Source organism: Mustela nigripes, chromosome 13 (assembly GCF_022355385.1).
Source record: "Mustela nigripes isolate SB6536 chromosome 13, MUSNIG.SB6536, whole genome shotgun sequence".
Lineage (NCBI taxonomy): Eukaryota > Metazoa > Chordata > Mammalia > Carnivora > Mustelidae > Mustela > Mustela nigripes.
The window spans coordinates 33,317,771-33,342,935 of NC_081569.1; the positions used below are offsets into that span (position 1 = coordinate 33,317,771).

Sequence of the window (25,165 nt, forward strand, 5' to 3'; positions counted from 1 at the left end):
AGTGTCAGATACCTCAGGTTATAAGGTGGAGGGTTACATCGCTGCAGACATCTTGGGAAATAAATCACAGGGAAACCTTTTAATTCTTAGTCGCGATTTTATTGTTTTCAGCAGATCGTCAGAACATGATCATTTACCACAAACGAAAAGCAAGCATTCTGTTTTATACTAAGTGTTTGTTATCTGTACCAGTTTGGGGAGAAATATGTGTGTATTTAAATTAAGAGCGTATTTTATGCTATAATTTTTTACGTTGCAGGTGAATTGTGGGCTTCATCTGGTTATTCAAACATCGTCGCTTCCTGAAAAAAGCAAAGTAAGATTTAAGCAGATTTATATTTAAATCGAAGATAAATTATTTTATAACCTACACAAATAACAGCATGATTTAAAGAGTAGAGCTAAAATAATTTTTATTCTCTGCCCACCTAAAGTAAAAAAACCTCTTTAAAAAACTGATTCTTACTTCACCGATTACAAGAGGTGGGTTTTGTTTTGTTTTGTTTTTTATATTTAAACATGTCTTAAGTCAGGATTCTTCTTAAAATTGATGGCACATCATAATCGAATTAGGAAAGTTTTTTTCTTTCTTAGTAGTGAGTAAAATGATGGTATGTCTTGCTACTGATGGCATCTTATAATGGATAAAATGTAATAATATGGGGGATATATCTACAGATTCCATTTATAATCAGGTGAGAACATAATAGATTAGCAGTGAAACTATATTGGGCTTAATACTATTTAGAAGTTAAGATGTAAACACAAGATTCTTTTTTCCCAGATTTGCATACAATATCCGCTGGCCTTTCCATTATTTCTAGCTTTAGATCTGATTTTTGAGATACATGTTTTTCTTTCCCTCCTGTCTCACCTCAGCACTCAGACCTACTCATCTACCTCCCACAGAACTGTCTCAAGACACAAAACAATTTTTCCTCCTTTGCCCAAGTTGGATAGCTCCAACCATCACAATTCAGTTTTTTCCCTAAAAGATTGTTCAGTAGATGTCACTAGGGGAACTCTAAAGTGAAGGACAGAGTTTACAAACAACAGCATGAGGAGGGTAAGGAGGGGCATGAAGAGGGTTGACGGAAGGACACCGTTAGTCGAGGAGGCAGTAGTTGATTACATTAAATGTGAAAATAAACCCTTGAAAAATAGACCATTTGATCATCTTGAATAAATAGCAATTAGCTAGATTAATTGAAAATATTCTTTATTATAATTGGACATAATGGATCCTTGCCAAAGTTTTGCTAATTGATTTTGCTGGAAAAATCCCTTTTTATCATTCTAATGTATTTCTAAGAACTATGTGCCTTGTCCAGATTCTTTTCAAACCATTTACTTTCTCTAGAGTGGACATATGTTCTGAGAAAATACCTTCAGCTCATATAATTCATACAGTTATAGAACAAATGCTGTTATAATGTTTATTATGGATGAATCAGAAGCATATAACTCTTTTATGATACATATTTAGGGTTTTTTGCTGGCTAATCACGAGGTTGTTTTTTTTTTCCCTCAGTCCTATCAAATAATTTAAAATCAATTTAGAGAATACCCTTCTTAGAAGGTTTAGATATACAGTTTTATTACACTTGGATTCTTAAAAGGAATTCTGATGATAAAAACTGATATTTTTTCAACGGAATTTACTTTTTGTTATATGATTTTTGCTTTTGTTTTCTAGAAAATGGTTCTTTTAATCATTGTATTTGTGGTGAGCGTATGGAGGAATTGCAAGTGGTTTATAGCATAGTTTCATCTGACCCCATGAAATTGACTGTGTGTGTGCGTTTGTGTGTGCACTAAAAACTCTTAACATAAAAGTTTCCATTTTAGCCATTTTAAGTTGTACAAATCTGTGATATTAAATACATTCATAAGGTTGTGCAGCCATCAGCAGTGTGTAGTTCCAGAACTTTTGTCACTCAAAAGGGAGTCCCTGTACCGATTAAACAATCACTCCCCATTCCCCCTTTCCACTCCCTTTGAAAACCACAAATCTATTTTCTGTCTCTTTAGATTTTTTTATTATCAGTTTTTCATAGATGGAATCCTATGCCATGTGCCATTTTATGTCTCTCTTCTTTCACTCAGCATGTTTTCAAGGTTCATCTGTGTTGTGTCTTGTGTCAGTATTGTACATAATTTTATAATTATCTTCATGACTTACTGTTAAATTTCCCCCCAAATATGTCTTTTAGGTTGAATTCAAGCTAAATAAAGAAACGCCATCATTCTCTGGTCGACTCTTACAACATGATCTTGAAAGAAACTACTCAAGTAGACAAGGTATTGTCAGCAAGTAGAGATCAGATATGTCTTATCTTATTTGAGTAATATTGCTTAATAATCTTGACTACGTAAATCCAAATAGACCTGAATTAAAAATGAAATGGTTCATTAACCAATGGTTCACTGATCAAATTGGTTTGGTATTTATTTGGATCAGAATTGATTTTATATATACAACATGGTAGATTATTTCCAATAGAAAAAGCAGTTGTACTGTAGTTCGAGGCTGGGTTATGCACAACAGAATGGGAAGGAATCTTCCAAATACTGTTTTAGAACTAGGAAAAATGCCTACCTAATGAGGGTAAGAGTATGGGAACACATATGTCTTGGAAATAAGGGAACAGTGGAAAGAGTGAAAAGTCAGGAGTAGAAAAGAAAATCTCCCTTACTAACATATATAATTATAGATATTTATATCAAAGGCCTTACACTTTAGTGTGCCATCACCTGAGATTTTATTAGAAAGGCAGGTTCTTAGTACTCCCCTTCCTTTCTTCCTCTTCCCCATTCTGATTTTGTAGGTCTCAAGTGGGATTTGGAAGTGTGCATTTTATTTTTTTAATTAATTATTTTTATTAACATAAATGTATTTTTTGCCCCAGGGATACAGGTCTGTGAATTGTCAGGATTACACATTTCATAGCACTCACCATTGCACATACCCTTCCCAATGTCCATGGAAATGTACATTTTTAATGTCTCAAGGGATTCTGACAGATGTGGTTTGTGGACCACCCTTTGAAAAACAGTGCCTTATATGATCTGGTTATATTTCTGAAATGAGTTTTTCAGTTCAAGGAGAAATTTCCTTTAGACATTTGAATGGTTAGTTGGCTGTTAACAACTGCTAGCCATCTGTGATGGGCTAATGTTAAGCACTACAGAATCCTTGTATACTGTACCATCTGCACCTCCTAGGAGTTTTATGAGGGGGTTGATCTGTATAGGCAGGCCCAGATTGTTCATCTCATTACTGCACGAACGTATGGTCATCTTGAATGTTGGATTAGTTTTCTTTTTTTGTTTTGTTACTTTTGGACTTTCCTCTTAGGCCTGTCTAATTTGAGATGACTTTTTCTTTTTCTTTTTTAAAGATTTTATTTTATTTTATTTTATTTTTTTAAAGATTTTATTTATTTATTTGACAGAGAGAGATGACAAGCAGGCAGAGAGGCAGGCAGAGAGAGAGGAGGAAGCAGGCTCCCCGCTGAACAGAGAGCCCGATGCGGGGCTCGATCCCAGGACTCTGGGATCATGACCTGAGCAGAAGGCAGAGGCTTAACCCTCTGAGCCACCTAGGCACCCCTGACTTTTCTCTTTCTTATATCCTACAATCTAGTCTTGGCCAAGTGCTAGACATGGCATCAATGTAACTGCAGTTCCACACTACGGGGAGCATCTGTCTTGCTCTCTTCGGTTCAGTTCACTACATATTTATTGAGTATATGCTATGTGCTAGATATTGTATTAGGAGCAGAGTTATAACTGTGAAATTGAGAATTCTCAAGCAAGATTCTTTATGTTTGCATTACGAATTTCCTTAACATTTTTATATAATAATATCTTATATGTGTTTTCTAAGTCCTGAGTCAAACTTACATACTTTTCCCAACCTATTCTCAAGTTAGAAGAAGAGTTTGTCATACAGATTTCTGGATGACTGGCCAGGTAAATTTATTTAAATGATAAGGTATTACTAGAGATTTGCTCTGAGGAAATAGAATAGAGCACTGAATTGTGAACCTAAGAGATAAATAAAGTTTCATACATAAGTAATGACTCATGAAATACAAAATTCTTTAGGGAAAAATAAAACTTTTTTTTCATTGAAGGATTTCATTCAAAATTGTTCTCTGTGACAGGCTATTCATTTATACCCTGTTCTTTCCAAATGTGCATCCTCCATAGTTCCAGGCAATTTCATGCAAAGGAGACCCATGTGGCATATAGCTGTTTTTTTCTACTTATGTACTTACCATTCTGCCTGCAAAGACATAAAACTTTGGCAAAATTATAAGTAGCATTTATCAAGAAGGTTTGGGAATTTTTCTCTAATAAACTGCATTCTGATATCTAATCATAATTTCACCCATTTCCCTTTTTTTCTCAATTTTTCCAAAATTAATTAAGCTTAATAGCCCATCAGCATAAATTAATCAATGGTACTCTCAGTTTAAAGGAAAGAAGCTGAATATTTTAATTAGACTGGTAAATTTAAAACTTGGTATGTATATTTTTTGGGGCTTTTTAGATTATTGTTAAATCCTTGGGATTTTATAAGTGCCAGATATTCCAAGGATACAATAAAATCTCAGTTAACCAGGGCGCCTGGGTGGCTCAGTGGGTTAAACCGCTGCCTTCGGCTCAGGTCATGATCTCAGGGTCCTGGGATCGAGTCCCGCATCGGGCTCTCTGCTCAGCAGGGAGCCTGCTTCCTCCTCTCTCTCTCTCTGCCTGCCTCTCTGCCTACTTGTGATCTCTCTCTGTCAAATAAATAAATAAAATCTTTAAAAAAAAAAAATCTCAGTTAACCAGAATTTAACTTATTAGCTCCCTTAATTAAGAATTCCAAAATGTGTATATAGAGAGGAAGATTCAGGGCTTCATTCTTAAAATCATGATAGATCAGTGGAAAACCTAGAATCAGTATCTCAAAGGTAAGGCTGAGTGGCCAGTCATACAGGACCATGCACTGTATCATCCATCCACCCATCTTTCCATCTATCCACTTACCCATCCATTTACCCATCTGTTCATCTGTGTATGTAGTATGCAGTGCAATGAAGGTTCTTTTTGAATATAGACCGTTATTGAAAGAATGGTCAGCATTTTTTTTTAAAGATTTATTTATTTATTTGAGAAAAAGAGCATGAGATAATGCAGGGGGTGTGAAGAGGGAGAGAGAACCTCAAGCAGACTCTGCACTGAGTACAGAGCTCGACATGTGGTTCCATCTCACGACCCTGAGACCATGACCCTGAGATCATGACCTGAGCCGAAACCAAGAGTTGGGCACTTAACCAACTAAGCCCCCCAGGTGCCCCCAATCTGCATTTTTATACCAAAATACAAGACTTTGATTTTCTTTCTTTTTTTTTTTTTTAACAGAAATAGCATATGCGAAATAGATTTCCACTTAACTTTTAGTAAATTGGAAAATCAATTAGTTTATTGATTCCTTGGATTCAGGCAAGAATATAAAGAATGTAAAATGAGGTCTATCTCCCAAAGAGATCACAAATTTGTGGGGAAAACAGGGGCTTCATATCCAGTAAATTAAATAGTGACATATGAAATAAAGGAAATGTTTCAATTAAAATTCTGCCACATTGTAATGTGGTTTATATGTAGGGTGAAACATCCCACAAATATATGTAGGTGTTTGATATACAAATTCATATTTGTTTGATATACAAATATATAAATATATATGCATATATCTGCATAAGTATGTGGATGTGTCAGTCATAGATCACTCGTTTCCAGTCATTTAAAGGATCTTGTTTGTAGGTTTTAAGGTGTTTCTTCCTAATTGTTGTCATTCGTTGCTGTATCTTGAGAGATATATATCACACTGATCGTGATAGTGAGCTCCTCGAGGGGATAGGTATTATGACTTCTGTGCATAATAGGAACTGAAAAGTGCAAGGATAAAATTTGCCTTGAGCATAAATGAATCTTCACTTTGATTATTTCCTGTATACCCCAAGTCTTTGAAAGTTTCAGTCTGCCTCTTAAATTGAGGATTGGCTTGAAGCCTTAACAAAATAATTTAAAACCTGACTCTGATGCTAAAAACAGAAATCAACGTTGTCCATTGGTTGGAGTTTTACCTGTATCATCTTTAGGTGGACAATTATACCTTACTCAATTAATCCTTAGACTAATTTTTGTTTGTTTCTGTTTTTTTTTTTTTTTTTAACTGTCTGAATTTTAATTTCCAAATTGGTTTACTGAATCGTGGTTGCTTTGGTATCCTGCTAGGCACTGAATCCTGTCACAACAGCAGTTCATTGGTGAACATGAGGCCAGTTCTGAGTGATCTACTTGAGAACATCATTGTTAGTTATCTTGATGTTTCATGATACTTAGAAAAGTGGAATATGAGCACTGGTTATTTTGTGCAAGAAGCTAGGTGTGTGATATTTCAATAGATACTTTATGCTTTGTAGACCCATAGAAGCTAGCAAATATTGTTGCTTGACAGCTTTTTAGTAGTATCTATATGAAACTTGATGTTAAGTTTTCATCATATTGTCTCATGGTCTCCCAAAGAGTATGTTAGTTTCCTAGATTTGGTTTTTTCTTTTCACCTATTGGTCTGTTTAAGCAGAAGAGCTCTGTGGTAACCACAGTTTCTGTTTTACTGCTTATTGCTCCTGTCAATATCAGTTGCTTCTTTCAGGAAATTTTCTCTTTATAGAAGAAAATATAGTAGATTTCCTCTGAGGTTCAAAGTGATCCCTTTGACCCATTACTCAAATATTATCTCATTTCTGGAACTTGGTAGCATCTCTTCTTGACAATTCTACATTCTTCTTGGTCCGTAGAATATACCTTAATATCTACCTTTCTATAAACCCGTCTTCTTCTTCTTCTTCTTCTTTTTTTTAAGATTTTATTTATTTATTTGACAGAGAGAGATCACAAGTAGGCAGAGGGGCAGACAGAGAGAGAGGGGGAAGCAGGCTCCCTGCCGAGCAGAGAGCCCAATGTGGGCCTCAATCCCAGGACTCTGAGATCATGACCTGAGCCGAAAGCAGAGGCTTAACCCACTGAGCCACCCAGGCACCCCAAACCCGTTTTCTTAACTGGAAAATAACTGTCACATTTATGTGGGAATATATAATAGATACTATTTTTTATTCTGTATTTTGTGTACATTGTTATGTATAGTCTATTAATTTCATATGTGTTTGCCAGTTAGATTGAAAGCTACTTAATGGTAGTCAGGATTATAGGACCAACAGCCTATAAACCTCATAGGAGTGTCATAGACCCTGTAGAGCCTAATTAACTAAAAATGAACAATATTTGGCCATATCCATTGGTCTCTACAATATTTTCTACTAATAGTGGCTGAACATACAAAAAAAAAAAGTGATACATCTGCTATCCAAAACTACTTTCTCTGTATTTCCAGTAGGAAAGTCATGTATTGTGTAGCTTTGTGATAAACTTTTTGATATTTTGAAGGAGATGGAAGAGTAATAAGCCCTTCGCCTCGTAATAAATCATCATGCATCTCATCCACAACAAACGTGACAGAACTATGTGGGCTGGAAATGAAAACTACCATGAGCTCCTTATCAGCATTTGGAGATTCTTCCATTCAGACACCTTCAAAGTCCAGAATCCGGCAGGGCTGTCATAGTGCTGGCCCAAATGTATCTGGTAATAAGGGACTATCATCTCAGCTTTAAGAAACTTAAACTTCAGTATTAGGAGTCAGCCTTATAACGGGGTAAAGATAGTACTAGAGTAGTTCTGTACTTTCAACCAATCTATAGGGCAAGGGAAAAATTATTTGGTATATACAGAACATGTAGTTTTAGGGTTGAGGAGGAAAGAAACTCAAATGTAGGAATTAATTTTAAGTGTAGAGAGGTATGGAAATTGTAGTTTCCAGAAAAGATATTTGTAGGTGCCAAAGTTCTCCAAATATAAGGTGACTTTAGTTTCAAGATTTTAAAGGTTTTTTTTTTTTTCCTTAATCAAGTAATTTGTATATCCTTTTCAATAGGTGATCATATCCATCTGGCGAGCTCATCAATGCCATCATTTCCCATTCTGCAACGTTCTTCTGAAGAGAAAATTCTTTACTCAGACAGGTTGACCCTAGAAAGGTGAGGACAATTTCTTTTCTTTTCTTTTTTTTTGACCAGATAATACATAAATTACAAGATTGGAAAGATAGAAAAGGCTTTCTCTCTTTTCTTGCTCTCTAGCTCCCCAGTTCTCCCACATAGGTATTATCACTGTTCCAATTTTTTATTTATCCTTTCAGGAGTGTGGGGTGGGATTTTATAGCTGTGTAATGTAACAGAGCTTACCTATACCCTGAAAGAGTAGTATAGCAATTCTAGACTATGACATGGATTAAAATGGACTTTAGGATAGAAAAACTTACAGTACAGTCTTCATATGGGTCCTTTTGGGGCCTCTTGTACTGAGTTCCTGTTGCCTCACTGGCCTGAACTCATTTCTCCTTCATTCACTTTGCTGAAGTTACACCTGCCTCCTTGGTGCCACTTGAATACAGCAAGCATGCTTACACCTCAGAACTTCTGCACTCGATGTTCTCTTTGCAAAGAATGCTGTTCCCCCACATATCTGTAGGCTTACTCCCTAATCTCCTTCAGGTCTTTACTCAAATGTCATCATGTCAGGGATGACCTTCCTGAGCCATCATCTCCAGAGCTACATCCCTTCCACCTTGACACTCCCCAACCCCCTTCTCTGCCTCATTTTTCTTCTTAGCATGTATCACCCTCCAACATTTGTAGTATTTTACTTATCAAGTTGATCCTTTGTCTCCTCCTACTGGAATATAATCTCCCCAAACACTGGGAGAGTTTTTCAGTTTTGTGTCCTGAGTACCTAGAACAGAGCCTGGGACAAAAGAGACTAAAACATTTTTTTTTTTTTTTTTAAAGATTTTATTTATTTATTTGACAGAGAGAAATCACAAGTAGGCAGAGAGGCAGGCAGAGAGAGAGAGGAGGAAGCAGGCTCCCTGCTGAGCAGAGAGCCCGATGCGGGACTCGATCCCAGGACCCTGAGATCATGACCTGAGCCAAAGGCAGCGGCTTAACCACTGAGCCACCCAGGCGCCCGAGACTAAAACATTTTGAACGGATGAATATATTTAAGATTTGATCCCTGGCTATAAATCTAGGAAGCCCTTGAACCCTCTTTACCCTGTTCTGGTATAGCCACTCTGGAAAAACAGTATGCAGGTTCCTCAAAAAGCTAAAAATAGGGCTACCCTATGACTCAGCTATTGCACTACTAGGTATTTACCCAAAGGAAACAAACATAGTGATTCAAAGGGACACATGCACCCCAATGTTCATAGCAGCAATGTCCACAATAGCCAAATTATAGAAAGGGCGCAGATATCAATCAACAGATGAATGGATAAAGATGTGGTATATATCTATCTATATCTATATATATGGAATATTTTATGTGTGTGTGCGTATCTATATCTATATATCTATATCTATCTATCTCTCTATATATGATGGAATATTACTCAGCCATCAAAAAGAATGAAATCTTGCCATTTGCAATGACTTGAATGGAACTAAAATGTATTATGCTAAGCCAAATAAGTCAGTCAGAGAAAGACAAATACCATATGGTTTCACTCCTATGTGGGATTTAGGAAATGAAACAGGTGAACATAGGGGAAGGGAAAGAAAAATAAAATAAGAGGAAAACAGAGAAGGAGACAAACCATTAAGAGACTCTTAATTATAGAGAACAAACAAACTGAGGGCTGCTGGAGGGGAGGTTGGTGGGGGGCAGGGGTAATTGACTGATGGGCATTAAGGAGGACACTTGATATAATGAGCCCTGGCTGTTATATAAGACTAATGAATCACTAAATTCTGTCCCTGAAACTAATAATATGCTGTATGTTACCTAAATTGAATGTAAATAAAAAATAAAACGAAAATAAATCTAAGAAGCCCCTGACAATAGAATGGTGGATGAACATCCCTATCCTATCTTAGTGCTATAACCAGTCTAGGAAAACCATCACTGTTATGCATACCTTTAGCTTAGCAGTGCCTTTCCAAGAGCAGTTTTTGTTTGAATATTTTATTTATTTATTTGAGAGACAAAGAGTGAGCAAGAGAGAGAGAAGTGGAGCAGGGGCAGAGCGAGGGGAAGAAGCAGACTCTCCAGAGCTGTACAATGGGGCTTGATCCTGGGACTCCAGGATCATGATCTGAGCCTAAGGCAAATGCTTAACCGAGTGAGCCACCAGGGCAGCCCCATTCAAGAACAAATTGTTAAGCCAACTTCTTACATTAGCATTGCACACCTGACAGTGAATTGTCTTAGACCATCTTTGTGTATAGTTGGGAAAATCTCTCTCGAGGGTGCAGTGTGTTGTATTGTAGGCGGAGCAGAGGGCGCTAACTCTCAGGACAGTTTCGTAGTATTGGTGTTTCAGCATCAAGTAGGAAATACGGAGGCACAGGTATTGTCCAATATACATCTGGTATTAGGGCCGAAGTGTAGCAACTCAGGGATTTTGTAGCCAGAATACTGCCCCTGCCCTGAGAAAGCTCTGGCTCATTGTGTGTGTGTGTTTGCTTATTTTACTACATGGCAGGAACTTAGGGGTTCAGGAGGTAGACAAGTGAGCTTGGGTCTTAGTCACCCAACTAAGTCGAGTTTCAAGACAAGTGAGACTTGGGTCTTAGTCACTCGATTTAGAATCTGAGAAAGTGACTTTATTTCAAGCTATAGTAACTTATATGAGAGGGAGGTCCGAGATTATTTATTTTCTGTTCTCGGTGATGACTGACTCAGAAATTGGATGAGCTAGAAGCTGGGGGTATTGGTAAGTTTAATTGAGAAACAGGAAGACTGAAGCAGGAAAAATGAGACAAAGTTTTTGTCTAAGCTGATAAATATATAAATTTTAAACTAGAATACTTGTCATATATTAATTTATAAGTTATAAGAGAAGGAAGAAATGTGATAGTATTGAATGCATGAAATGAATTCTAAATACTAAGTACACATTAAAACAATTCAACTATTGTCCATTATGTTTTACTTTTTCTTCTATTATAAACCAATTTTTTCCAGGGTCTGTGTTTTTAAACATCGTATCTTTGTCAACCGTTTGTATTCAGTCGTTTCTTTGTTCTAATCACATTTTCTCTATAAATGAGGACGATTCTGATCCCATTCACAAATTCACTCATGCTTGTAGAATTCTGATTAATTTTCTTTAAAGGTTATATTTGCTTGATTTTTACTAAAAGAAAATAGTTCTAGTCAGCCTCTCCATTAGAGTTGTCCACACACTGATCAAAGCAGCGACCTTTTCCTTGCACACTGTTGAAAACCTCAGAGTGGAATCACTCCTCTCTGGCCATTATAGTAGTGGAATTCTTAGAGCCCTGTACGTATTTACTTCACATGTAAGACATAACTTTTTGCATAATAGAGGCTTTCGTGTTTCAGATATAGCTGAAAGCTCATATTAGTAAGGTTTCATCCTATCCTATAGCATACTAACTGTTCTGAAAAGTCTAAAGTTAATGTTGAACATGTAAACATTCTTAAAATCTAAGCTTCTGGGAATATGTGTTATAAGGACTGCCTTCCTATTAATGGATTTCAGGGTAAAATTGTTTCCATCAAAGTGAACTGTAAGTGGCTGAATTTCTCGCTTTTCCTAACATGTCATCCAGCTTAAGAGTCTTATTTTGTGAGAGATCTGTGTATAAATTGTTGTGGTTTTTTTCTCCAGTGACTTAGTTGCCTGGGCAGTCTTTGTATCAGTGACTTGATGGCAAGGGCCTCTATTGCGTTATGTGACATGGCTCTTTGAATAATTTCAATTTTCAGAAGGTAGTTACATTGAGTGTTTTGTGGTGTTAAGCCAATTTTATGTGAAGTAATCTATATTGGAGATTTTTTTTAATAAAATGAGAGCTTAGACTTAATTTTCATAATTGCCCTTGTTGAAGTATATTGTCTTTAATAGAAATGATTTACAATTAGGTCTAGGATACTCAGTTCCTGGAGGCAAGAAGTGGTGCTTTTCATCTTTTTTTCTCCTAACAGTGTGGGAGCACAAATATACTATTAATAATATTTGTAATAAAAAGAGGAAGCATGTTGTCACATTGAAACTTTATTCACTTTTTAAAATGTTTTCTAGGCAAAAGCTGACTGTGTGTCCTATCATTGATGGAGAAGAACACCTTCGTTTGTTGAACTTCCAACACAATTTTATAACTCGGATCCAAAATATTTCTAATCTACAGAGGCTAATATTCTTGGATTTATATGATAACCAAATTGAAGAAATCAGTGGGCTTTCTACTCTGAGATCCCTCCGTGTCCTTCTGCTGGGGAAAAACAGGTAATCTTTATAGAATAATAGATTTGTTTATTTACTTAGAGCTAATGTTGAGACTTCTGGTGTTTAGATACTCTTAAGAAACTGATAGATTGAAAAAAGATATAAATTGACTAAAATTTGGTAAGATTATTTGAATGAATTAAGATTCAGCCATATTTATTTTATGAGATTCAATTTGAGAGTCAAACCAAATAATATTTATTGAATATGTATTTTATTATTTCCATTGCTTCCCAGTGCCATATCTTAGGTGGAAGTAAATAGCAGACTTTGACCTTAACTTTATGTTTTCTTGGGCTATCTTGTAAGTGTGTGTACTCACTTTAGGCTTATGTGTGTTTCACCTATGGTTCCTCCCAGTGCTTGGCTGGGGTAGATATTTGGTATTTCATGTTTGTCACATCACTGATTAATTCTTGTTCAGATGGTGTTTTTGGTATATATTTAATATTACATCCTATATGAACTTGCTCAGTTCTTTTTGTAAGGCTCTATTATGTAGTGCAATTACACAATTTCTGACTAATTTCCTCGATACTCGTCTATGAGTTTTCTCTCCATTCTGTTTTGCTAGATGGCTTTGTGTCTACAAAGAAAGACTATTTAGTGAACTCCAAAAATGATTTTTATATTCTCAAATGATGAATTTTAGATATGGTATTATCCCCAGTATTATCCTCAGTTCCACTCCCTCCCACCTCCTCACTGATATAGCATGGATCTTGAATTTCCTCTTTATTCTCACTGGCCAGTGGTAACATAAGGAACTTTTTCCAAGATCATGCCCCAGAATCCTAGGCTCTTGTCTGTTCCCTGTGGTTTCTTGAAAGTTCCCAGCAATGTAGTTTATCAGCTATCCTTGGTTCAAGCGTTAAACTGAGCATTATGGTAGCTGGAGGGAATTTGGGGAAATTATAGGAGTATGGAGTCTTAGAGCATAATTGACCTCAGAGACCAGTTCTCTCATTTCATAGATGAAGAAATGGAGATGTAAAGGGACTTTGCAAGGTTAGATGTGTATAAACTGTACACCGTAGGAGTACCCCAGTGGGGCAATTTAGTAAGTAAGAAGTCAGCTTTTCATACATTTAAAGCATTACCTTCAAGGTGCTGCTCCCTGTTCTCTCTCCCACAGATTTCTTAACTAGTTCCTGATCCTTGGAGTTTTTTATTTGTTTATATTTATTCTTTAGCACAGTTGCTTTTATGCCTTCTTTTCAGGCCTGGAGTATTTCCTTGTAGCATTTTTAATCTCCTTTGCTAGTTTTGTTTTTTTTTTTTTTTAAGATTTTATTTATTTATTTGACAGACTGAGATCACAAGTAGGCAGAGAGGCAGGCAGAGAGAGAGGAGGAAGCAGTCTCGGAGCAGAGAGCCCGATGCAGGGCTTGATCCCAGGACCCTGGGATTGTGACCTGAGCCACCCAGGTGCTCCTCTCCTTTGCTAGTTTTAAACATAGTATCTAAGAGCTTCTCCTGGGTCCCAGTGTTTTAACTCAACTCTCAGTCTACTTTTCTTCCTGCTTCTACTTTGCAGCTTCTTAGGCTTCTTGGAAATGGCCTTTTAAAGTTTTTTTAAAAATAATTTGTGGCTCGGGGCACCTGGGTGGCTCAGTGGGTTAAAGCCTCTGCCTTCGGCTCAGCTCGTGATCCCAGCGTCCTGGGATTGAGCCCCACATCAGGCTCTCTGCTCAGTGGGGAGCCTGCTTTCTCCTCTCTCTCTGCCTGCCTCCCTACTTGTGATCTCTGTCAAATAAATAAATAAAATCTTAAAAAAAAAAAACTCTTTAAAAAAAAAATAATAATTTGTGGCTCAAGGACACCAGTCCATCTGAGCTTATGACCTTGCCAGAGTTCTCTTTGCTCCTCCAAGTCTAAGGGACCTAATGCTGTTTTCTCTATCCTTACCTTGGTCAAGTAAAAGCAATCTAATGCAGTCTCTTCTTCCTCATTCTACTTCATCTTTTTGTTTGTTTTGTTTGTGTTTGGTCATATTTTACTTTATTTTTCACATAAAGAAAACAACCTTTCAGCAATTTTAGAGCTGTTAGTGTGCTCGAATAAAAAAGAAAGTCAGAAAAACAAGTTTCCATATTCTCCCCAAATGCGTATTTCTGAAGTATCAGAACAATGCAAATCTACCTCCTGTTCCTGGGTCAGCTCTGTGAGCTTTGAAGATCCAAATCTAACCTGAGGCAGACCTTTAGTGAACTTCAGGCAAATCTAGCTGAGAAATGCTCCAGAAGAGAGGAGCTCATTTGCTACCCTGTCTCCCCAGGTTCCTCTAGGATGAACTGTTGCCCCCTGCTGGGCGAGTCCAGGAAGTTTTCTCCCTCTCACTTTGCAAAGCAGCACCATCTTTAGTCCAAGACAGTGGAACCAGATGTTAATATCCAGGGCTACCATATTCCTCCAAGTTCAAGCAGCTCCAACAAAGATTTCTATCCCAAAGCTAGAACACCTGTGCTCATATTCTGTATGTGAGGTTTACGTTGTTACCGAAGAACACCCAGCCCCTCTGTACCACTGTGCTGCTGAAGTTCTTGCCATCTCACTCTTCTGCTTTCTGTGTTCCTGTTTGTCCTTGTGAGAGCTTCTGGAGCCCTCAGGATCACAGACTAACAGGCAGAACTTCTTTGCATTTTTTTCTGATCACCCAGAACTATAGATCCCAAATCTCCACCAGGCTCTGGGATTCCATATTCCTTTCTGGTTGCTTTTTTGAAGGTTTCCACTTAAGGATTTGTCTCTAACACCTGAAAAGCCTAGCCTTCATATAGATTCTGCAGTGGGGTCCTTATGCAGGTCTCATTGTCATAATGTAGCCTGCAGAGGTGGTTTCTGATGCATGCCTGGGGGTCTGTAAGTGCTGGTGTGATTGGTGAGCTTGTCTTTTCCTAATTTTAGTCCATTTAATGGGAGAACTTCCTTTTAAAAAACATCTTTCAGGTCATATTGAGAACTGACTAGGATTTAGCAGGTTCCTCAGATCAATACCTAATCTGACCAGTGGTCTCCTGGCCAACTGATACCTTCATCTGCCTCTGAATTCTTTAGAACTGGATCTTTTTCTTAGGTCATTTCAGGTGCTGGGGATAGGGAAGGAATCTATGGTAAAGGTAGTTCATGAAGACAAGACACCAAGATGTTTGGTTGGTCTTGGGTTTCACTGACACCAAGTGACTTACCTATTTTTTTCCCTATGCCCTTTCCTGGGCAATCCAAATCTGAAGTGAGAATAATATAGCCACTATGTGTCAAAGCTAAAAGAATGCTTGAAGTCCCAATATATAGGTAGTTTTTACTGGATAGCTTAACGGTATGTGAGGCCCTGGTGGAATTCTGTGGGAAAACTTACTGTACATGAAGGTCTATATGATTGAAGTACCTTAAAACTGCCCAGTTTCTGATAAATACAGAAACAGAATGCATTGATCCTCCAAATCAGAAAACTTTAGGCTGAGACAGTCTCTATCCCCCATGTATAATTTTCAAAATGTTAAAAGTAAAATTCTCAGACAAATGTAATTACAGGCCAATGTAATTATTATGTAATGTTGGTATATAACATTACAGAGTTTGGGCTATAATCACTAGTAAATAGTTAGATGATCCTTAGATAGGCTTGTTCACAGTGCTCTGATATGAACTGAAAGGACATGCACTCACTCCTTTGCCTTATTTCCAAATTTTGGTTATCTATGCTGAGTAGTACTCTTTCTTCTTCTTTCTCAAAGATTTTATTTATTTGAGAGAAAGAGAGATCATAAGCAGAGGGAAGGGGTAGAAGGAGAAGCAGACTCTGCTGAGCAGGGAGCCCTATGTGGGACTTGATCCCAGGACTCTGAGATCATGACCTACGCCGAAGGCAGAGGCTTTAACCCACTGAACCACCCAGACCCCAGCACTCTTTCTTCTATACTCACCATATCATAGTTTATAAAATTGGTTTTTATACCATGTGTTTTTCACTTGAATATATTTTATTATTTACATCTTCCCATATCATTAAATGTTCTTTGAAAAAACACATTTTTGAAAATATATTTTAAGTGTTATGTAATATAGACAGATGTGTAATAACTTATTTAATATTTCCCATGTGTTAGACATTTACATCGTGTCCCTCTCTCTCTCTCTTTTTTTTTTTTGCTGTGATAATGCTGCAATAACTATCCTCATCCATAAATCTTTGTCTGCGTCTCTGGTTATTTCCTTAGAATATGCTTTAGTATTTTCTAAGTAGGTGAGTTCGTCATCATGAAACTCATATGAAAGGAAAGTTGAGGTTTGATGAAAGAGGTCATATTTTAAGGATAATAATTCTCAAAATGTGATCTCTGGCCCAGCCGCATCAGCACCACCCAGGAACATGTTAGAAATGCAAATGTTTAGACCCAGTCCCAGAAACTCTGGAGGGAGCTCAGCAACATATAATTTAGCCAGCCCTGCAGATGATTGTGATATTCACAGAAGTTTGAGAACTACTGTTTTAGGGAATGTGAGCTTGGTAGTATCAAGGAGTTGCGTATAAGTCTCTCTAATAGCTGGGAGATCAGATTGCTGTTAGAGAGCATCACTCTTTCCTAAGCCATATTATTAGGGTATATTAATTTTCTCCAACTGTTCTAGGTATTTCAAGAGCAAAGCAGGTGAAGAACAACTATATTAACAGTTTTGTCTGTTTTCCTATCTGATAGTGTGGGATAAACTTGAGAAATTCTTTCAAAATACTAAGGAAAGGGACACCTGGGTGGCTTAGTCGGTTAAGCATCTGCCTTCAGCTCAGGTCATGATCCCCGGGTCCTGGGATTGAGTCCCATGTTGAGCTCCCTGCTCAGTGCGGAGCCTGCTTCTCCCTCTGCCTGCTGCCCCCCCTGCTTGTGCTCTCTCTCTCTCTCTTTCTGGGAAAAAACCCAATAAAATCTTTAAAAAATAAAATAAAATAAAATACTAAGGAAAAATAGGGATAGGAAGAACAAAAGATAAGATGGGGGTAGTGGTATGGTTGTGTGTGTATGTGAGAGAGAGAGAGAGAGAAAGAGGAGAGAAAAACTGTTGTCACATTGTGATGAGCCATAGTAGGTGTATGATAAATATTTTTATACACCCAATTGAATTAAATTGGTTATAGTGATAAAATTCTGGGTTTGTCAATGATGTAAGATGGCTTAGGTCACATGGAGATGGAAATTCTCGAAGTTTAAACTGGCATTGTGTTTGTGTGGCGATCAGCATGTATGAAATTTCAAGGAATGATCCAGGTTCTAGAACCGTTTAGGAAGGTGGAAATGGTTCTTTGAGGCAGTAAGCACTGACAGCAGAAATAAATAGTGATAGGCTGATGATGATCAAGGTAGATTACATGGGCTTCATTTCTGCCCTTTCTTTGCCATTGCTCCTTTCCCGCTACTGAATTATGGCAGTTGGAGAAAGTAGGATCTGTAGGAGGGGGAAAAAAGGGAAATAGTTTTTGTTTTGTTTTGTTTGAACTGTCCAGTTGGAGGCAGTTGGATGGGTAAGGTAGCCAGAAAAGATAGGAATGAGGGAGACAATGGGTGGGCCCTAATCATTTAGGGATATAAGAGAAGGCATTTTAGAGATAAATTTTTTTTAGTTTAAGCTTCTCACAAGATGGCAAATCAGAAATTCCAAGTATTCAGAAACTGAGCAGGTCCAGTAGAAAACATTTAAGTGGCGTCTAATTAGTCTCTGATAAATAATCTTCTTCTGAATACTCTCGTATAAAAAACTCATCCATTTAGTTAGTATGTGTTTACTTATTCATTAAACAAATATTTCTTGGGTTCCTACTCAGTTCCAGTCCCTTTTATAACTGATGGGGATAGAGTAGAGAATATGTTGAAGCTCACAATTTGGTTCGAGGAAGGAGATCGTAAGAAGGTAAACACATAAACAATATAATTTTAGGCAAAGATAGGTGCAGTGAAGTCAATTAAAGCAGGGGAAGGAGAGAGTAATAGGGATAGGAAGTGAGAGTGAAGGATGCTAAGTTCCAGGTGAAGAATGTTGCGAAAGAAGGAGCAGTTAAGGATAAACACCTCAAGGCAGAAATGATCTTGTCAGGTTAGAGCTAGTAAGAAAGCCCCTGTGGCTAGAGCAGAGAGAGCCTGAGCCATGTTAGGAGATTAAGGCTGGAGGAAGAGTCAGCAGCCATAAGGTTTATGGGCTTGATAACTGAGGTAAGGAGTTTAGATCATATTCTGAAGGGAACCGCCTTAAATAAGTGCCTTGTCCTATGGTTCTTGGAAGTGGAATTGCTTTTGCCTAAAGATACAACTTTTAACCTGTCTTTGGGACATTTCCCCCAATGAGATTGCATCTTTAACATGATAATTAAGTCAATAGGAAGTATGTTTTTGTTTTATATTTATATATATAATATAATATATATTTATATATAATTACATGTAATCTCTCTATACATACATATTTATATAGATTTGTCTATACTGAGCTCTCTATATATCTGCCTACTTATCTATGGAGAGAAAGAGTAAATTAAAATGAGTTATGTATGCCTTAGCATGTATTGATTTACAATAAATATCATACATCCATTTCTATTCTATTTTGTTTTTCAGAATCAAGAGAATTTCAAATCTGGAGAACCTCAAAAGCTTAGATGTCCTGGACCTTCATGGAAATCAGGTATTGTAAAGCCCCTTTGTTTTTTTCTTTTCAGGAAAAAAGTCTAGGAAAGTTTGGTATCATAAAAGTAAGATTAGCTTACTGAGATTAATATATTTTGATTGAGTAACTGTAGTTTGTCCCTTTTTGCTATTGTAAGTTCCATGGAATGATTATATGAAAAATTTTTTTCTCCAGTTTATTATTGATGGACATTTGGGGCTGTTTCCTCTTGTTTGTTTGTTTTCTTTTAGGAATAGCACTTCTAAGAGCATTCTTGTATGGGTTCCTTCCACATATCATATGCATTCTAGGGTATAGTGTATGGATGTGTGTGTGTGTGTGTGTGTGTGTGTGTGTGTGTGTGTGTATATATATATTTATATATAGGTATAATTGTTTTCCAGAGTGGTTGTGCCAGTTTATACTCCCACCAGTAAGGCAGGATAAATCCTGTTGCTTCATATTCTTTTCAACATTTGGAATTGTTATCCTTCTTTTTTTTTATGACTCAAGGATTAATCAAGTCATACATGCAAAACATACTGCTAATTGCATTAGTGAAATATCTATGTAAAGTCATCCCACAATTCTACAACTGTCAATTTAAAAAAATGGTGTTCTAGTAGTTGAAGGTCCAACCTTATATTCTTGCCAGTATGTAAGTTGTACAGAACTTCATTAGCATGAGCACAGGTTTCCAGAACCTCACAGACCCAGAGGAAGATGGTTAGGCAGAGCAACAGGAAGTGTGTGTCCAGGGGGGTAAGACAAAGAGGAGGGTCAGCTTTAGTCGAGGTACCATGGTGGATCTGACAAGACAGGGATGTTAAGAAAGTTCATAGTTTAGGAATATCTAAAATATTTCAAAAACTGTGAAGTTGCAACACATCATTTTTGTACCTAGTTACTGGGAAACAAAGGAAAGTGCTTATTAGCTTTGAGTAAAGTAACAAGGAAACAGGAATGCACTTTTAACTAATCTACAAAAAAATTTCTAATACATTATCAGAAAGATTTTACAATACAGGGAGACAGTAAGAAGGGAGTCTATAAGAAAAGCACTAAGTTAGCAACTATAGAAATGACCAGTTCAAAGATTAAATGTCCAATTTCAGGAGGGATAGCAGGTCTATGACAAAGTCTAAAAGGATGATGATACCAATCTTTCCTCATCACTTACTGCATTTGACAGAGATTAACCTTTTAAAATTTTTTTTTTTTTTTTTTTTTAAAGATTTTATTTATTTATTAGACAGACAGAATCACAAGTAGTCAGAGAGGCAGGCAGAGAGAGAGGAGGAAGCAGGCTCCCCGAGGAGCCCGATGCGGGGCTCGATCCCAGGACCCTGGGATCATGACCTGAGCCGAAGGCAGAGGCTTTAAGCCACTGAGCCACCCAGGCGCCCCTAACCTTTTAAAATTTTATCCATGACACTTTTACTCAGTTTAATTATGCTGTGTACAGTGTAGTGTAAATCAACCTCCACATTTTGTCAAAATAACTGTCTTCATTCTTTGATCACTTCCTGTGCTGCACACACCCCACCCGGTGCGCCCATGGCTAGACCAGATACTTCATCAGAGGGATGTGGAGTAAGAAGTCTGTTTAAAATCTCAGTAGTAGCATATACCCTAAGTTTTTTTTTTTTTTTAAAAATCTCACTATAGGAGTGCCTGAGTAGTGCAGTGAGTTGGGTATTCAACTCTTGGTTTCAGCTCAGGTTGTGAGATCGAACCCCGAGTGGGGCTCTATATTCAATGCAGTCTGCTTGAGATTCTCTTTTCCCTCTGCCCCTCCCCCACTCCCTAAAATAAAATAAACAAATATTTTTAAAAATTTCACTACCAAATAAAAAAGATTGGTCTAAAGAGTTTTGAGTCCTTATACTCATTTCTGTTATGATGTAAAGTCTAGTGTTAGGGAATGGATGCGGGCTGGTAAGTTACTGGTGTGCTAGATGGCACCATTTCATGGAGGAGGCTGTGCTGCTTTCTCATCAGAAACTAGTTAGGAAGTGTCTGCATTTCCAAACTTGAGACTCTGCAGTCTCTTCTTTCTTTTTTCTTAAGAAATAAAAATAAGAATTTTTTGGTAATGAACTATACCAAATGTGGCCAGAAAATATCTTTAGGTGTTAGGGTTTTAGGAGATTTGTATATTCTGCTTCATTCTTTTCTGTGATTTTCAGGTTTTATGATATAAACATGTCTTTTCTTTATTATGTTAAGTTAGCCACCATAGAGTACATCATTAATTTTTGATGTAGTGTTCAGTGATTCATTAGTTGTGGATAACACCCTGTGCTCATCACAACACGTGCCCTTCTTAACACCCATCACCTAGCTACCCTGTCCCTCCACCCTCTCCCCTCTGAAACCTTCAGTTTATTTCCCAGAGTCTATAGTCTCTCATTATTTTTCTCTCTCTCTGATTACCGCCCCCCTTCAGTTTTCCCTCCCTTCCCCAATGGTCCTCCGTGCTATTCCTTATGTTCCACATATGAGTGAAACCATATGATAATTGTCTTTCTCTGCTTGACTTATTTCACTTAGCATAATCACCTCCAGTTCCATCCATATCAGTGCAAATGATGGGTATTATCCTTTCTGATGACTGAGTAATATTCCATTGTATATATGGACCACATCTTTTTTTTTTATTGTGTTATGTTAGTCACCGTAAAATACATCATTAGTTTTTGATGCAGTGTTCCAAGGTACCACATCTTTTTTATCCATCCATCTTTTGAAGGGCATCTTGGCTCCTTCCACAGTTTGGCTATTGTAGCCATTGCTGCTATGAACATTGGGGTGCATATGCCCCTTCTCTTCACGGATATCTTTCTATTTTCAAAGATACATCTGTATCTTTGTGGTAAATACCGAGTAGTGCAATTTCTGGGTCATAGGGTAGCTCTATGTTTAACTTTTTGAGGACCCTGCCTACTGTTTTCCTGCAGTCTGTTCTTAATGACAGAGATCTTGAATGACTTAATGCCTAGTGTTTTCAGCACAGCAGTACAACTTAGTTCACAAGCTATTTTGGCAACTCTTAATCCGAGCAAGAATAGGAGCTCTTGAAAAATAAGGCTTTAAGAAAGCTTGCCATTTTAGGGCTAAATTTTACTATAAGGTGAAAGTTTGAATACTTACACTTTAAACAAATAAAACCTAAAAATGACTGATTCATTTGAAATGGTTTTATGGAAAAAGTAATCTGTAACAAAAACTTGGCACCATGTGCAAAGGCTCCCATTTTTGAACAAAGCATATAGTTTCCAAGGTGGACAGGGCAGGAGAAACGCCCAGACATTTACAGCAACAGGCATTTTCTCTTCCTCTTCTTGACTGGAGGAGGGCAGAGAACCCCTGAAGATCTTCATCCAACATTGTCTTGAGCCCTCACTGTGTGAGAGCCAAGCACTTTAGTGTTTTCCAGCACCCATGTCCTTAGCGATGGTCAAACCTCATGGCTAGGTGATGGGAATCGGCTTCTTCTCCTGCAGTTGCTCAATCACATCTTTATTGTCCTTGAGATCAAGTTTGACTCCACCAGGATGAAGGGGTGTTGGGACAGTGGTGCCATATTTTAGGGTACCCATGCTTGAACATTTTCAAATGATGCAGGGCTCACGAGAGAAGAGCAAATTAAGACCACATCTGTTTGTGGATAGGATAAGGGACATAATCGATCATTATATTGTCTAGCTGTATCCCATAAGCCCAGATTCACCCGTTTTCCATCTACCATAACGTTGGCAGAATAATTGTCAGAGGCAGTGGGGATGTATTCTCCTGGGAATTATTGGTTTAACCAAGTGGTGGGCAACTTTGACCTGCAGCTACGTTTCCCACCACCACACACTTGGTGGCTGCATCTGAGCCACTGGCTGGGCTGCTGTGGCGTCAGGGCACTGAGGCAAGAAGTGGCAGGCTTGGGGCACGGGGGGCCAGGGCTGCTGTCCAAACCACATTGCCCTCTCCGAAGGGAAGGCAGAGTCAGCAGCGGCCACCACCCAAAGCTCTGGAATTGTCATACTTCTTAATTTTTGTCAGTTAAAATGGTATAAATAATGTCTCTTTGTGTTTTGTCTGCCTCTATGTCTGTCTACCTGAATTTTTCTATCTGGTTTGTTATGTTTCCCCTTCTTCTCTCTTAGAGCCTCTTGGCTATTTTTTGGTCCTTTGCTCTTCCATTGAAATATTTGTCTTTGAAATGTATTTATTTAAGACCAGCTACATGAGCTACATACTCATGCAGAAGGTAGTGCCTCTCTTGAGGTGGTAAGTGTACATTCTGGGGTGCTCTGGAGTCCCTACCTGTTGAACCACCTGCAGTCAGTCAAGTGCAAACTTCAGTATGATCTCTCTAGGCTTTCTAACAGCTGTGAGTCCCAATCGTTTTGGTGAAAAGCTAATTAATGAATGAAAACCTTGATACATCTAGATAGACCACATTTGCTAGGTTCTAATCTCACCCAGCCCCATCTGTGTGTGTCTGTATGTGCACAGAATGGGAGGAATGTTGGTAGCCTGGGAATTGTCCACCTCTGCAGGCTGGTTAGTGTCACTCTAGTAGAGAAGTTACCCAGTGAGGTAAGGCTGGAAGGGGAAGAAGAATTAAGAGTTTGTCAGTAAAAGAACATCATATGCAAAAGCACTGAGACTAAAAACAACAGGGTATTTTTTACTGCTTGAGAATTTAGCGCATGTTGAAGAACAGTGAGAAATGAGGGGAGAGAAAAGGAAAGGCCAGATTGTGGAGGGCTTTGTATGCCACACCTGAGGAATTGCTATTCTGTCTTGTAGCCCACTATTTTTATTTTTTTTATTTACGGTTTTTCATTTTTTTTGGTAGCCCACTATTTTTAAAACTATTCATAACTAATTGCAGCATTTTATGGTAAAACTTTTTTCAAGTTTATTTTAAAATGTATATATATAATTAAACATATTTATGTAGCTTTCACATTATAATATACCTTTAAGAATTCATTTATTTATTTATTATTTTATTTATTTTTTTAGAGCAAGAGTTGGGGTGAGAGGCAGAGGGAGAAAAAGAGATATTCTTAAGAAGGCTCCATCGCAGGGCTCAATCTCAGAACCCTGAGATCATGACCTGAATGGAACTAAACCATCCAGATGCCCCCACCTTTAAGAATTCATGGGCGTTACACAAGATCTCTGAGGGATTCCGGTATATGACTAACATATCACTTGATCCATATGTGATGTGTGGGAATTATTTACCACCATTATGTTGATAAAAAAATGCTCTATTCCTTGTTAGCTGATCTGTGTTATGTCATATAATTTCAGCTTTGTGTTTGCACTTATTCCATGTGTTGAGATTAAATATTTGTACCACACAAATTATTTCTCAAGGCTCTATAACTACAAGAAGGAAGCTTTACATGAAAATCCATGTCTTGTTTCAAAATATCTAAATCCATTCAGCAGAAATTTAGAATATTTCAAAGCAAAGATAGCATTGGTAACCTCGGGCTTCTAAAAAGTCAGGAGATAAACTATTCAACATCAAACAATGTCCAATTCTTTAAAAAAAAAAAAAAAAAGCATCAGGTAGTGAAAAACCTAAAAAAATTAAGTGAATATTTTTTGTTTTCAGAGTTTACTTTCATCAGAAATAAAAATGATACTTGGTGTACATTGTGAAATAAACATAATTGGTTTATGGATGTGGAAATTGTCTGAGGAATGATAATAGTGTTCAGGAGATAGATTGGTGGATGGAAAGAGTGGGAGGAAAGTTAAACTGGAGCTAGAACAGCTGAGAGACTAATCCAATAATCTTTGTGAAAAGTGATGGTGGCTTGACCTGAAGTAGTAACGATAGGGATTTAATAAGGGGACAGATTGGATAAATATTTAAAAAGTGGAAACATCAATGGGACACCTGGGTGGTTCAGTTGGTTAAGTGTCTGCCTTCGGCTCAGGTCATGATCCCAGGGTCTTGGGATCGAGTCCTACATCAGTCTCCCTGCTCATTGGGGAGCTGGCTTCCCCTTTTCCTTCAGCCTGCCTCTCTGCCTACTTGTGCTTTTTCTCCCTCGTCAAATA

The 25,165-nt window shown here is 37.6% G+C and overlaps 1 protein-coding gene and 1 pseudogene across 2 annotated transcripts in view; one reads left to right on the forward strand and one right to left on the reverse strand.

Annotated features, from left to right (window-relative positions):
* Positions 1–25,165, forward strand: part of LRRC49 (leucine rich repeat containing 49) — a 163,790-nt gene that overhangs the window by 548 nt on the left and 138,077 nt on the right. The window contains exons 2-7 of one of the 2 annotated variants that reach the window (XM_059371947.1): positions 260–316; positions 2,214–2,301; positions 7,504–7,701; positions 8,051–8,153; positions 12,224–12,427; positions 19,033–19,099. In XM_059371947.1, coding sequence (XP_059227930.1) covers positions 260–316; positions 2,214–2,301; positions 7,504–7,701; positions 8,051–8,153; positions 12,224–12,427; positions 19,033–19,099 — 717 coding nt within the window. The remainder of the gene's footprint in view (positions 1–259; positions 317–2,213; positions 2,302–7,503; positions 7,702–8,050; positions 8,154–12,223; positions 12,428–19,032; positions 19,100–25,165) is intronic. The other variant, XM_059371948.1, reaches the window with a different exon arrangement.
* Positions 22,395–25,165, reverse strand: part of LOC132029166 (ras-related C3 botulinum toxin substrate 1-like) — a 3,345-nt pseudogene continuing 574 nt past the window's right edge.